General features: G+C 52.3%; 1 protein-coding gene across 1 annotated transcript; it reads right to left on the bottom strand.

The window, feature by feature from the left end:
- Positions 1 to 5,174: 5,174 nt before the first annotated feature.
- On the bottom strand, positions 5,175 to 14,059 carry SSC4D (scavenger receptor cysteine rich family member with 4 domains). The gene is made up of 10 exons (XM_007942371.1): positions 13,894 to 14,059; positions 11,654 to 11,689; positions 11,077 to 11,382; positions 10,179 to 10,253; positions 9,049 to 9,363; positions 8,439 to 8,516; positions 7,425 to 7,499; positions 7,014 to 7,325; positions 6,172 to 6,249; positions 5,175 to 5,491 (listed from the first exon to the last, which is right to left on the bottom strand). Exons 1-10 carry the CDS (start codon positions 14,057 to 14,059, stop codon positions 5,175 to 5,177), a joined length of 1,758 nt encoding a protein of 585 aa, XP_007940562.1.
- Between the last annotated feature and the right edge of the window lie 944 nt (positions 14,060 to 15,003).

Here is a 15,003-nt window from a genome sequence, read left to right as displayed (position 1 = left end):
TACAGGACAGAGTAGAACTGCCCCACAGGGTTTCTAAGGCTGTAAATGTTGAAGAAGCACGCCATGTCATCTTTCTCCTGCAGAGAGGCTGGTGGGCACGACAGGTACAGCCCTGGCTCTCCAAGTCTCCCTGGGCTAGTGGCAGACACGGCTGAGTCAGCAGTCTGATGACATGCAGGGGCTGAGTGCTGTCACCGGGGAGGGTGTGATGGAGGCGGCTAGTCCAGATCTGGGGTGTGTGTGTTAGGGAAGGCCTTCTGGAGAAAATGAATAAGAACTGAGGCTAAGTAAGAGTTGGCTGAAGGGAAGGGAGAGGGTGACAAGTATTCCAGGCAGAGAGAACAGAGTGTGCAGAGGTCTCGTGGGAAGAAAGCCCAGATATTAGAGGAATGGAAAGTAGTTCAGCCCCGCCAGGTCCTGGCAGCAGGAGGCGTGGGATGAGGCTGACAACACAGGCAGAGTCAGCCCGTGCAGGACCTTGTCCGCTGAGCTGAGGAGGAGCACTGGGGAGCCATGGCAGGGGTTTAAGTGGGGGAGCAGCACCATCAGATTTGTAAACATCAGAAAGTTCACCATAGCAATAGTATGGAGAGTGGGTGGGAGTCAGGGCAATCATGAGGACATTATGGTGAGAGATGCGGGAATGAACAGCAATGGGCAGATTCAAGAAGAATTTGGGAGATGGAATCAGTAGGATTTAGTGAATGATTCCTTGTTTGGGGTGGGAATTGTTGAGGGTAACACACAGATTTCTGGCTGAAGCCAGTGGTTGGTAGTACTACTTACTAAATAAGGAGACTCAGGGCTGAAGGGGAGTGACAATGTCCTGGGTGGGACAGACTGACTTCAGGAGAGAGCAGGGCACTCAAGTCAGCACTGGGTTCACCTATGGAGTTTTCAAGGGCAAAAGCCCTGTCTCGTTCATCTGTGTGTTCCCAGTCTCAGTAGGACCTTGCACACACAGATGGGTCACCGAAGTGTGTTGAATAAGACAATGAACAGAAGCAGCCTAACAACTGGCTGGAAAACAAATTTCAGGACAGAGAAAAATGTGGGAGCCTGGGTGTCTGCTGGGTGGGCTAGGTTATACTGTTCTAATGACAACCACAAATCACCATGGTTTACAACAAAGACTGCTTTCACACTCACTCTCTGTGCCCATCTTGAGTCAGCAGAGGCTTGGCTCCAGGTGATCCTCCCTCAGGAACACAGGTTGATGAAGCTGTTAGCATCTGGAACATCACTGGGCACTTTTGTAGGGAAAGGGAACTCGGTGAACCATGCATCCGTCCTTGAAGACTTCAACCCGGGCGGATACTCCCACTCATTTCATTGGCCAAAGCATGTCCTACAGCCATGCCACATGTTATGGATTGAACTGTGTCCCCTAAAAAGATAGGGTGAAGTCCTCACCCCTGTACCTGTGAATGGAAACTTATTTGGAAATAGAGTCTTTGATGATGTTATCAGTTAGGGTCAGTTCTAATCCAGTATGAGTGGTGTCCTTATCAAAGAGAAGAGACAAAGGCCCAGAGACACAGGGCCGATGGTCATGTGAAGACAGAGGCAGGGATTAATCTACGAGTCAAGGAACACTAAGGATTGCCAAGGATAATTAGTTAGCCATTGCCGGAAGCTAGGAGAGAGGCATGAAATAGATTCACCTTCAGAACACTCAGAAAGAATCAATGACATGTAATTGGCATAGTCCACAAAGACAGTGTTCTACATCCTACTTTGGTGAATAGTGTCTAGGGTTTTAAAAGCTTGTGAGTGGCCATCTAGATGGAACTAGTGTCTCTCCTCATTTGGAGCAAAGAAGAGTGAAAAAAATGAAAGACTCAAGGAATCAATTAGTCCAAAAGACTAATGGACCGCATGAACCATAGCTTCCACTAGCCTGAGACCAGAAGAACCAGATGGTACCCGGCTACCACTACCCACCACTCTGGTTGGGCTCACAGTAGAAGGTCCTGGGCAGAGTGGGAGAAAAAATGTAGAACAGAATTCAAAATCATAAAAATGACCAGACGTACTGGTCTGATAGAGCCTGGTGGAACTCTCAAGATTATGACCCCTAGACCTCCTTCAAACCTGAAACTAAACACACCCTTGGGTCACCTTTTAGCCAAAGAATAGACAGGTCTATAAAATGAACAATCACAACTATGAGGAACGTATCCTCAGAACAATTAACAATATGAGACCGAAAGTGCAGCATTTGTGCAAAAACAAAGTTGAGAAGGCAGGAAGGGGAAGAAAAGAAGGATGGATGGAAACGGGGAACCCAGGGAACAAGTGGGAAAAGTGCCGATACATTGAGGGGATTGCAACTCATGTCACAAAACAAAATGTGTAGACATTGTTGAATAGGAAATGAATGTTCTCTGTAAACTTTCACTCAAACCACAATGGGAAAAAAAAACACAAAAAAACATGGCTGATACCCTGATTTAGATTTAGACTCCTAACCTCCAGAATTATAAGACAATAAACTGTTCTTACCAGCCACTCAATTTGAACTACTTTGTTATGGTGCCAAAAGGAAGGAAACTGGAAACGCTGGTGAATAGTATTAATGGACATCAAGAATTTTAGATTCTAGTCCCCATTCAATTGCGCAAACTTGGACAAATGATTTCCTCTCTCTGAGCCTCAGTTTCCCTTGGCTGTAAAGAGGGAAAACAATACTTCCTCACCAGGCTGCTGTGACAGTCAGCTGAGAGAGTGTTGATGAAAGTGCTTTGATTATAGAGTTCAGAGTTGGGAGCTGTGATATCGCTTAGAACAAGGGAGGCACACACAGAAATGTGTGTGTGGTGGGATGGCCGTGCCCACGTACCGAGTGGCATCTGTGAGTGAGCAGGGGCTGTAGGGTGGCTACAACACCCTGTCCCTCTGCCCAACTCCCTGCATCCTTAGGCATTTCCACACCTTTTATTCCTCCAGCCCCACGCTCTCTAGTGGGTCCTAGAATGTCTCCTGATAAATGGAGACAAAGTGTCCATCTCAGTCCCTGTCTGGGAGCCAAGACTCAGGTTTGGACCCTATGGATAGGAAATGGCCCCCTAAAGAGGTCCATGCCCCAATTCCTGGAACCTGTGACTATGTTATGAATATGTGGTGAAGTGATTTTGCAGATGTGATTAAGCTAGGGACCTTGAGATGGGTTGTTGTTGTTGTTGTTGTTAAGTTCCATCGAGTCGTTTCCGACTCATAGCGACCCCATGCACAGCAGAACGAAACACTGCCTGATCCCGCGCCAGCCCCACAATCGCTGCTATACTTGAGCCCATCATCGCAGCCACTGTGTCAATCCATCTCGTTGAGGGCCTCCCCCTCTTTTGTCGACCCTCCACCCTACCAAGCATGACATCCTTCTCCAGGGAATGGACCCTTCTTACAACATGACCAAAATAGGTGAGACGAAGTCTGGCCATTCTTGCTTCCAAGGAGCAAGATGGGAGAGTACCCTATATTACCCAAGAAGGCCCAGTGTAATGACCAAAACCAAACCCACTGCCATTGAGTGGATTCCAACTCATAGCAGCCCAGCAGGGCAGACCACAACTGCCCCATAGGGGTTCCAAGGCTGTAGTCTGTACAGAAGCAGACTGCCTCATCTTTCTCCCACAGAGCAGCTGGTGGGTTCAAACCACCAACCTTTTGGTTGGCAGCCAAATGCTTTAGCCATTGCACCACCAGAGCTCCTGGTATAATCACAAGGCTATTAAAAGATGGAAGAGGGAGGCAGAAGTCAGAGATATGACGACAGAATTGTTGTTGTTGTTAAATGCCATCGAGTTGGACCCGACTCATAGCGACCCCTCCTTGGGTTTCCAAGGGAGGCAGTATCACTACGGAAGTAGATTGCCCAACTTTCCTTCTGAGGAGTGGCTGGTGGGTTTGAACCTCCAGCCTTCTGGTTAGCAGTCAAGTGCCTTAGGTACTATGCTTCCAGAGCTCCCTGACGACAGAATTAGAGGTTGGAATGATGTGACTGCTGGCTGGAAAGAGGCCGGGAGCCAAGGAACGAGCCTCTGAAAGCTGGAAAAGGCAAGGCACAGATTCTACCCTAAAGCTTCCAAGGAACCGTCTCTGCCGACACCTTGAATTTAGCCCAGTGAGACCCGTTTCCAACTTCGGACCTCGAGAAATGCAAGCTGATACATCTATGTTGTTTTTAGCCACTAAGTTTGTGGTGATTCTTAGTGGTTCCAGGAAGCTAAGAGCCTGTGGGCTTGACACTGGACAGCTGATCCATAAAATGAAAGAAGGGGTGAGATAGAAGCTATCTAGGGGCCTCCCAGGCCTGACACTGTGAGTCAGCATTTCCGGGGCATGCAGGGCCTGCGGAGATCTCTCTGATGGTGCTCTTAACCCTCGAGCCCTAAGCCGGTTTCCTCCAGAGTCCTGACCAGAGCCTTTCCTGATGCCACCCACAGATCTAGGCCCAAACATTAACTTCAGTTTACAGATGGGAGAATAATGCTTTATTGACTTGGCACTGAGGAGTGGGTGGCTACAGGCCCCCTGGGTTCTTTGCTGCTGCAAAGTGGAGGCTCTGTGGTAGGGGCAGCATAAATTAGAGACGAAGCATCCAACTGCAGGAAGGGGCTGCTGTCCCTGTTTTGGATGACCCCCCCCGCCACGCCCCCTTGTTCAGCCAAGCACCATCCGAGCCCGGCCCTCGTGGAGTGGGGCAGGGCAAGAACCCAAGTTCTTCTGCAGCCCCTGGGAGTCGAAGGTGAAAGCTATGGGCCTCTCTGCCTTCCCTATTTTGGGGAGTCCCAAGCTGGGGGAGGGAGATGGAGATTCCCCCTTTACAGAGAGCCCCGGAGCCTGGGCCCAGGAAGAAAGGGTCAGGGGTGCTGTAAAGGAACCCCACCAAAGAGGAAGATTAAAAATCTTTTCCCTTTCCCCATTTCGGTTGAGCAGAACCTGGGAGCTTTCAGTGAACTGGGCCCACAATAGCTGATGACAGGTTGAGGTCACACAAGTTGATGGGGATAGAGCCAGGTTCCTCAACACAGGACCACACTGTCTGGGAAGCTCTCTCTGCCCAGCAGAGGGAGAAGGGTAGAGTGACCTGCAGTCATCACAGGAGGGCTTCCTGGAAGAGGCGGGGCAGGCCACAGCAGGCTCCCAGAAGAGGTGGTCTGCAGAGCGGCAGGTCACGACAGCTGGCACAGGACACTGGCATCCTCACTGTGGTCGCAGTTGTGGGCATCCCAGCGGATGTGGGAGCAGAGCAGCAGGGCGCTCTCGTCCCCGTGACACTTGACATTGTCCAGGAGGATAGGGCCTCGGCCTGGGCCAAAGTGAGCCTCACCAGGGGCCGCCAGGGCCTGGCCACAGCCCAGCTGGCGGCATAAGACACCCGCTGCCCGAAGGTCCCAGGCATCATCACAGACCGTGCCCCACCGCTGCCCTAAGAAGAGCTCTACACGCCCCTCACATCTGTGGGCTCCGCTGGCCAGACGCAGATGCCCTGTGTGGGGGAAGGTGTGGGGCTGGAGGAGGCTGGCCCAGGCCAGGTCCCCCCCCTCCAGGCCACAGCAGGTAAGGGGTAGACAGACTAGGGGAAGGGCAGTGGTCTGAGAGACAGCACTGCCCTTGCAGCAGCTGGGTAAGGGCAGACAAATGAGGCTAAAGTAGGATCACGTCAGCCCAGACTCAGACTCCCAAGGACTAAGGAAAATGGGTAGGCGTGTGTGTTGCGTGCTCAGTACATCCCGGGTGCTTCATGTTCGCGCTGTCCTTAGTCCTCAGTTCAACATCTCAGCACCTCAACCCCAGGCCACCTCACTGAAGTCTGTGATTATGTCCCATTGTGTCCCCTGAGGGGTTCTGTACCCCCAACTACTACACATACCCCCCTACAGACTGAATTACTTTATTGATCTCCTTGGGACAGGATCCCCACCCTCTCATTTTGTCATTTTGATTCCCCCTCCATATTCTCTTGATTGCTCCACCTTAAAGCCCACCTCCCTTTTCCTGGATACCATACGTCTAATAATGAGGCCTGAGACTAGCACAAAAGGAAAAGGATTCAAGAACTGGTGCAAATCTACCGAACTGTATCACCCCAGGCCGTGACACCCCCCAATCCCAGCCCTTCCCATCCCTGTGCCCCCTCACCCACTCTTGCGGGCTGCAGGCACCTACCGTCCCTGGGCCGAGGAGTAGGCACCTGGGTGGTTTCAAAACCATCCTGCTGGACTTGCAGCCCCAGCTCCTCTGGGCCTGGCTCAGCAAGGACAGACAGAAAGAAGTGACAGTCACATTGGGGACTATATTCTTTGGGGCCAGGTCACCTCCTACTCTCCCAAGAGAAGGCTGTTCTGGGAATGGAAAGGATTTCACAGGATTTCTTTCTCCTCCCCACCTCTTGAATCAGAAGTGGAGGTTTTGCTTCTTTGGCCCTGGAGCCCAAAGTAGAACCTTTGTAGCCAAGACTATGGGGAGGGGGCACGGAATGAGTGTGTAGATCTTAATTCCAACACCAATCAACGAACACAAGCATTTTGAAATGTCGTGGCACCCTTTCCCATTGACTGTTTCCAAAGGTCAGACGCTCCCTGTAGTCTGATAGACTTTGCCTATGAGAGCTCGGCCCGGCCTCAACTTACCAAACAGCAACAGCGCCCCAACCCCGCCCCTTACAGCCTCTTCTGCAGACTTTATACCTTATTCCTCACCTCCGGCCGGCCCCGCCCCACCCCTCATTGCCGCAGGGCACGCCTCCTTCCCAGGCTCCGCCCCACTATCGCACTGCAGAGGGAGCTCCGTTTTTTTTTTTTGGCCCAGCCCACACTGCGCAGCCGCAGAGAACACCGAAGGGGGCGAGCTCCGCCTTTCTCTGCGGAGCATGCGTGCTCATGAGCGGCCCCGCCTATTCCTCATCAGATCCCGCCCACGTCATTGACGGGCTCCAACGCAGCCCCGCCCCCTCCTCAGAGCCTGCCCTGCCCCGCCCGTGCCGCAGTGCGCACGCCTGCGCGCCTCACCTGCGCAAAGCGCGCCCGCGTCCTCGTGGTGGCCGCAGTTGTGCTGGCCCCAGCCCAGGTGGAAGCAGTCGCTCAGGCGGGCCTCGGTGCCGGCGCAGCCCACGTTGTCCAGCAGCACGGGGCCGCGACCATAGCCGAAGTGGCCGAGGCCCGTGGCGCCCAGCGCGGGCCCGCACCCCGCCTCGCGGCAGGCCACACGCGCATCCGCAAAGTCCCAATCATCGTCGCATACGGTGCCCCAGCCCCCGGCGTGCAAGACTTCCACGCGGCCGCGGCACGGGCCCGGGCCGCCCACCAGCCGCAGCCGCCCGCCTGCGGGGCGCACAGGCCCGCGGCCAGAGGGCGGCTGGTTCCGGGTCAAAGCCCCGGCCCGACCCTCTCCCCCCGTGGCACCCCGACTCCGCCACTTACTTTTCTTCCCCGCAGCCCCGACGCTTGTGGTGAGCAGTGCAGTCTCCCTGGAAGGCTGGGCACCAGCTCCGGTAGCTGTGGAAACAGTGCGTCTAGAGTGTTTGAAAACCAAACTCACTGCCGTGGAGTCGGATCCGACTCATAGCGACCTCTCCTTGGGTTTCTGAGGCGGTATCACTGGGGAGATAGATTGCCTAGCCTGCTTTCCGAGGAGTGGCTGGTGGGTTTGAACCGCCAGCCTTCTGGTTAGTCTTAGGCATTGTGCCACCAGAGTTCCTCGAAAGGGACAAGGAGGCCAATTTACCGGGGCTCCTACTGAGGTCCCCTCAATCGTGCCAAACCCGCGCACCACACAAGTTCAATCCCAGAGTCACTATTTTGTCTGACCTGGGGTGGGGTCCTCAGGAAACTCAATTGGAATGAATAGAATCTTAATTTCAATCCCAATTATAAATCCAACCCTGATGCCTAATGCAATTCTCCCCTTGATTCAGCTTTTTATCTCAACCCTGTTACAAGACCTCTCAATTTTCAGTTTCAGCACCAACCCAATTTTATTTCGAAGCTTTAAAGAAATCTGATTACCCATCCAAATCTTTAAAGCTGTGGATTCATCCTTGCTCCATCTGTTAATTTTTTTACCCACCTCTTTACCATTTGGCGAAAAGCCTTGGCCTGGTGCATTAAGGGGCCTTTGCCTGTGGCTCATGGAGCCCTGGTGGTGCAGTGGTTAAGTGCTTGGCTGCTAACCAAAAGGTCAGTGGTTCGAACCCCCCAGCTGCTCCAGGGAAGATGGACATGGCAATCTATTAAGATTTACAGCCTTGGAAACCCTATGGGACAGTTCTGCTTTGTCCTTCAGGGTCCCTAAGAGCTGGAAACAACTAGAACATGAGTTTTGGTTGTCCCCTTCGGTAGAGCTGCAGTTCTGTGCTCTAGTGCAGCCCTTCTCAGTGCCCAGCTCCACCCATCTTGCTGCCACCACTGTCCCCCTGGAGAGCTGCACCTCCTTACCCAATGGCTCTGTGTGCCAAGCCCAGTCCTCTCCTGTGGCCGAGGGCGGCAGTGCTGTGAGAGTGGAGGTACCCAGCACTAGAGCAGAAGAGAAAAGAATGTGACAACCTGCTTCCTTAAAGATTTCCTTGGAAACCCTATGGAGAAGTTCTACTGTGTCCTATAGGGTTACTGTGAGTCAGAATCAACAGTAATGGGTTTTGGGAAGTATTTCTAAGGCAATACTAGAATATTGTTATTTTACTACGAAGTATTAGATGAAGAGTACTGGGAAATTGCTAGAAATTTTGGGGGCATTCTTGGGGCTCCTGCTAGGTAATTATGGAGTTTGGGTAGGGCAAAACAGTCGTAGTATGTATCACAAGAAGCACTGAGTACTATGGGAGTATTGTGATAGTCTGAGGCACTTCTAGAGCAGTTTTGAGATATAACAGTAAATTTTAGAACAGCTTTGGGAAGCACGAGGCAGCTCAACGCCCCGCCCCCGCCCTGACTCCGCCTCCTGTAGCTATCTGGGCGGAGCCCCTGTGGCAGGCCCCGCCCTATGACCCCGCCCGCCCCGCCCCGCCCCTGTCCTCTCCCTGCAGGCCCCGCCCCCAGGAGCCCGCACCTGCGCAGCGCGCGCCAGCGTCCTCGTGGTGGCCACAGTTGTGCACGCCCCAGCCCAGGCTCAGGCAGGCTGCTAGGCGTGGCTCGCTTCCTTCGCAGTGAACGTTGTCCAGCATGATGTGCCCAGTGCCGTAGCCAAAGAAGGCGTTGGTGGTGGCTGCCAGGGCCGTCCCGCAGCCCAGCTGGCGGCAGACCACCGCGGCGTCTGGCAGCCCCCAGTCATCGTCGCACACGGTGCCCCATAGGCCGCCATGCAGGATCTCCACTCGGCCCTGGCAAGGGCCTGTGCCCCCGACCAGGCGTACGCTGCCCTCACCTGGTGGGGCGGGCAGGGAGGTATTTCCCAGAGGGCTTGGCCTCCCTCCCATCCCTTACAAAAATGAACCTAACCAACCACTCACCTACGATTAGCCCCAATGCTCTGCCTCCGGTCCAGATTGGGGTGGTTTGTGGGATCACAGGACAGGTTAGCTAATTTTATCACTCCTAAAACCAGCCCTCTGTGTTCTCGTCTAGGATGTGCTTTCTCGTTTACTACTCAGTGCAAGTCCTCTCAGTGTTCCAACTCCTGCTCCAACAACTCTTCCTCCACGAAGTCCTCCTTGATCTCCTAATGCATGGAACTGTCTTTTTTTTCCAGGCTTCTGTGTGCTTTATATGTCTCTTTTTGGGGAAGCTTTTCATTTTCTTTTGTCATCATCGTTTTTGCTTGACTGCAGAGTAAGCTCCAGCCCCCACACCCACCTCATTTCCTCTAACCTTGTGCTAACTTTATTTTTCAACTCCCACACTGGCTGTGTTCCTATTTCTACAGACTGTGAGCTAACCAGAAAGCTAACGGTTCAAACCTACCAGCCACTCCTGGGGAGGAAGACTGGGGAATTTACTTCCATAGAGGTATTGCCTCAGAAACCCAAGGAGGGGTCGCTATCAGTCGGAACCAACTCCATGGTAGTAAGTTTGTGTGTGTGTGTGTGTGTGTGTGTGTGTGTGAGCTGCCTGAGGGCCTACAGGAGGAGCGACTAGTTTGCCCGTTTGTAACTCCTCACTTCCCATTGCCTAGGGTGGCACTTCCCGTTCCCTAGGTCTGTCTCCAAAGACCCAAGCAGCACCCAAATTACTTTAACTTACCATTCCCGTTCTGGGAGGTTGTGGGGAGAGCCCTGCTGGTTAACATCTTCCTTGGGGGCTGGGTGGGCAAGAACTCTGGCAAGGAAGCAAGGTGGAAGGGAGGAAGATCCATGGATCTTTCTGGTCTCCATCCACACACCCACAAGGTGAGTGAGAGGCAGGGGCAAAGACCCCTAAGGTTCTGTCTACACAAAGGGTCAAAGCCAGGATCTCAGGGATGGGACAGGAGAAGGGGCCACCTGGGTCCTGAGCTCTTCTAATGTAGAAGTTCTTAAGGTAGCAATACCTGGGAACTTTCTAGATACAGAGATTCCTAGGCCCCACCCCAGACTTACAGAACCAGAAACGCTAGGGATGGGGCTGCAGTCTGGGCTTTAAGAAGCCCTCTAGGTGATTCACCTGAAAGCTAGAACCACTGCTTTCATAGTCAAAGCCTCTCAAGGCCAAATGGTGCTTAAGGCCAGTGTAGCCCCAATCATCAGGTTTTAAAAATGGGAAAAGGGGCTCTGCTGGGACAATCAAGGCCCAGATTAGAAGCAGTGAGGCTGATTTTCTTTCTGCCTAAGGTCACACTATTCATAAAGTTTTCACAGGTCAGTTCTTTTGAGAAGTGGATGGCCCCTTCTTGCTGGCACAAGACTGGGTAGTGTTTCCTTTTGTCCTACAAAGGGTCACTATGAGTCGGTCGAAGCTGACTCAGTGGCACCTAACAACAACAACAAAGTCCCACTAACACCTAGGCTGGGGTTCTTCCCCCACACAATGCAGCCTGGGCCCAGTCCTCTGCATCAAACAGCCTTTTTACCCCTGGGAAGTCCCTTCCTTTATTTATCTAGCCTGCAGCCCTGCTGCTGCCTCCCACAGTCCATCTGCCCTCCCGACTCAGGCCTCTGCTCACCATCGCACAGGACAGCCACATCCTCATAGTGGAAGCAGTTGTGAACGCCCCAGCCCCGGCTGCCGCACTCGCTCAGCGCAGCCTCCTGCCCACGGCACTCCACGTTGTCCAGCAGGATGGGGCCCCGGCCCTGGCCAAAGGCTAGGGGCCGGGGCACGGGCAGTGCCAGGCCACAGCCTAGCTGGCGACACACCACATTGGCGTCCACCACGTCCCAGTCATCATCGCAGACGCTGCCCCAGGAGCCACTGTGCAGGACCTCCAGGCGCCCCCGACAGCGGCTTGGGCCCCCCACCAGCCTCAGCTCTGTGGAGAGGGTTGAGCTGGCAGTAGCGGGATCACTGGGCCCAACCAATGGGATGCCCGCCTTGCCAGGAAGCTGTGGGAGATGCAAGATCAGTCCCTCTGGGCCCTATTTCTCCCTTGTGTCAAAGAGGAAGGTGGAGAAATCTCTTTGAGGTAGGGACATCTAGAGTAATGAGGGGCTTGTTAGTCTCTCCCTGACCTCTTCTGTCTGAAAGTCTGAGTGCCTGGGGGTGAGGAGGAGGGAGAAGGAGGGAGGGGTAGGGACACCTACCTGGAAAGGGCAGTGGAGTGGGCTGTAGGGCGCTGGCTGAAACAGAGTGAGGAAGACCATTGGCCCCTCTGCCCTCCATAGGACGGGGCTGCCGACAGGCCCCTGCAGTCCTCACCAGCCCCTTCCTCTTTGACTCTACTACCCCTGCTTTTGGGAAACCCCACCATCTCTTTTCCTGCTTGTTCCCAGCAGCCTCCCTGCCTCACACCTCTCCCATTGGTCCACTGGCAGCTCCAGAAAGATGCGCCTCAAACACAAAAACCAAACCAAACACGGATCACTGCTAAAGGCCTGACGACAGCCAGGTCTTGCAGGATGAAGTCTCAGCCCTTGAGGCCTCTCCACAAAGCCTGCTAGCGTGCTCCAACTAGCCTTCCCTCACGTAATCTCCCATCAGTCTACTGCACCTTGACTCCAGGCCTTTATCCGCGTAGTCTTCTGTGCTTGGACTGCCCTCCTGACTAACCTGGTTCATTCCAGCCCTGCTGACCCTTCAAGACCTGGCTTGGAGCCCCCTCTCTACTTGGGAGGGTTAGCCGGGCACCATGGATGTGGCCCTGTTAGGGCCTCTTTCAGGGTCTCTGTCTGGTGAGGTGGGTGTACCTGTCTCCCCTGTGTCCTTCAGAACCCCCAGCCCAGAGCCTGTTGTTACTCAGTAGATGCTCAGTAGCTCCACCTCCAATGTGTAAATTGGCTTTGTGATTCATTTGATTTTTCCCCAAAAGATTTACCTGGGTGATAAGTCCTTCTGTATCAGCTATCACATATTTATATATCAAAAAACAAACAAACTCACTGCCATCAAGTCAATTCTGACTCAGCAACCCCCATTGGGTTGCCAAGGCTGTAAATCTTTAGGGAAGTAGATTGCCTTATCTTCCTCCTATGGAGCAGCTGGTTGGTTTGAACCGCCAGCCTTCTGGTTAGCAGCCAGATGCTTTACCCACTAAACCACTAGAGGTCCTGTATGTATGCCGGACACTGTGCTCATTGCTTTATGTGGATCGGTTCATTTAATCTTTAGGACAATTTATGAAGTTGGTAACTACAAAACTCACTGCCATTGAGTGGGTTCCAACTCGTAGCAACCCCTCCTTGGGTTTCTGAGGAGGTATCTCTATGGAAGTAGATTGCTCAACCTTCCTTCTGAGGAGTGGCTGATGGGTTTGAACTGCCAGCCTTCTGGTTAGCAGTCAAGTGCTTTAGGCACTGTGCTACCAGGTTTGCCAACTTGCTCAAAGCCACACAGAAAATAAAGCTACCGCTGGGATTCCAACCCAGATAGTCATGCTCTTATCCACCACACAATTCTGAGCACATGGCCTGGGAGGGGAGGTAGAGAAGAAAAATAGGGAAATTGCCCTACCACACAAAATGTAAAGCCCAAGAACAGGCCCCTTGAAGGAGCTCTGGTGGTGTAGTGGATAAGCCTTTCAGCTGCTAACCAGAAGGTAGGGAGCTCTGGTAGCATAGTGCCTAAGGCACTTGACTGCTAACCAGAAGGCTGGCAGTTCAAACCCACCAGCCACTCCTCAGAAGGAAGATGGGCCAATCTACTTCCGTAGTGATGCTGCCTCGGAAACCCAAGGAGGGGTCGCTATGAGTTGGGTCCAACTCGACAGCACATAACAACAACAACAAACCAGAAGGTCAGTGGTTCCAACCCACCAGCCGCTCAGCGGAAGGAAGATGGGGCAATCTACCCCCATAAAGATTTACAGCCTCAGAAACCCAATGGGGGTTGCTATAAGTTGTAATCGACTCGATGGCAGTAAGTTTGGTTTTGGTTTAACAGCCCTTTGTGGTGCACAAGATACTACAGTTCTCAGACACTTACACATGTATTATCTTATAAAATCTTTACAACTGCCCCCTGAGGCACATCCTACTGTACCCGTTTTACAGACAAAGAAATCAAGACTCTCTTCTTTCTTAAGTGTAGGTCATGTGAGTCCGTCTAGTCTACCAGCTACCTCTCAAACAGCCACTGATGGATGAGTCCATTCTCTTTCCCTCTTTCTCAACTTCCAGTGGTCCCTTGTGTGCATTTAGCCCTCACCCCCAGCACTGAGACCTCCAAACTAAGACCCTCAGCTTCCATCAACCCTGAGCAGATGTCAGAGTTGGAAAGGACATTGCAAGCCAGCTCGTCCACAACCCACCTCCCACGGTAATTTTACAGCAGGGAAAACTGAGAGCCAGACAGGGAAACAGTCAAGGATGGAGGTTAAAGCACTCACCCAATGGCAGGAGGAAGAAGAAGGAAAGGGCTGGGGTGAGGGGTGAAGGGGCAGTGCCCCCATCTCCTGGCCTCCACCCCCTGCTCTTCTCATCCAGCTGGGGACCACTTTTCATCTCTGTTTCCTTGTGCACCCAGCCAGTAGGTGGCCTTTCAGGTGGTCCCATCAAGGGGCCGTGGAGAAGACACAGATGGAACATCTGGAATTAAAGATGCCAAGAAGTTCCTTCTAGCTGGGGGGTGGGGGACAGTGAAAACTTCAGGGGGCAGTGATGTTCCCACTTGAGTCTGGCATTCAGACTAAAGAGAAAAGCACACGCAACAGCTGGGAGCTGAGGAAATTGACAGCATGTATGGAAACTAATGAGTTAAGGTCATTAGTTGAGTTCGGCTGGAGCAACAACCAAAAACCAGTTGCTGTCGAGTTAGTTCCGACTTATGAGGACATCATGTGTGTCAGAGTACAACTACGTTCTAGACTTTTCTTTTTTTAAGCAGTTTCTACAAGTTTAGTGACACGGATTACATTCAAGTTGTACAACCATTCTCACTCACCCTTCTCTTCTGAGTTATTCTTCCCTCGTTGACATAACCTCATTGCCCCCTAATCTTAATCTAATCTTTCAAATCGGTGGTGTCTATTCAATCCCATATTGATAGTTCTTAAAAGACTGCAATGTGCAAGGCAGACTTGTTTTTAAAATGATGTGAGGGATATTTTTGGTTTAGGGTTTAAAGATTATCTCAGGGCAATAGTGTCAGGGATTCATCTACCCTCCATGGCTCCAGAAAGTCGAGAGTCCATGAGAATTTGAAATTCTGTTCTACATTTTCCCCCTTTTGATCATGATTCTTCTATGGACTCTTTGATCAACATGTTCAATTATGGTAACCAGGCACCATCCAGTTCTTCTGGTCTCACGGCAGAGGTGGCAGTTGTTCATGGAGGCAATTAGCCACGCGTTCTGAAGCCTCCTTCTATCCTTGACTCTCCCTCCTTTCTTCCTCTGTTGCTCCAGGTGAACAGAGACCAATTATTGTGCCTTAGATGGCCACTTGCAAGCTTTTAAGACCCAAGTACTTTGCAATGAACTAGGATGTAGAACAGAAG

Source organism: Orycteropus afer, unplaced genomic scaffold (genome assembly GCF_000298275.1).
Source record: "Orycteropus afer afer isolate SDZICR_OR568_19922 unplaced genomic scaffold, OryAfe1.0 scaffold00006, whole genome shotgun sequence".
In the NCBI taxonomy this organism is placed as follows: domain Eukaryota; kingdom Metazoa; phylum Chordata; class Mammalia; order Tubulidentata; family Orycteropodidae; genus Orycteropus; species Orycteropus afer.
The sequence above is the reverse complement of the archived record's forward strand: the minus strand, read 5'-3'. Positions and strand labels throughout refer to the sequence as shown.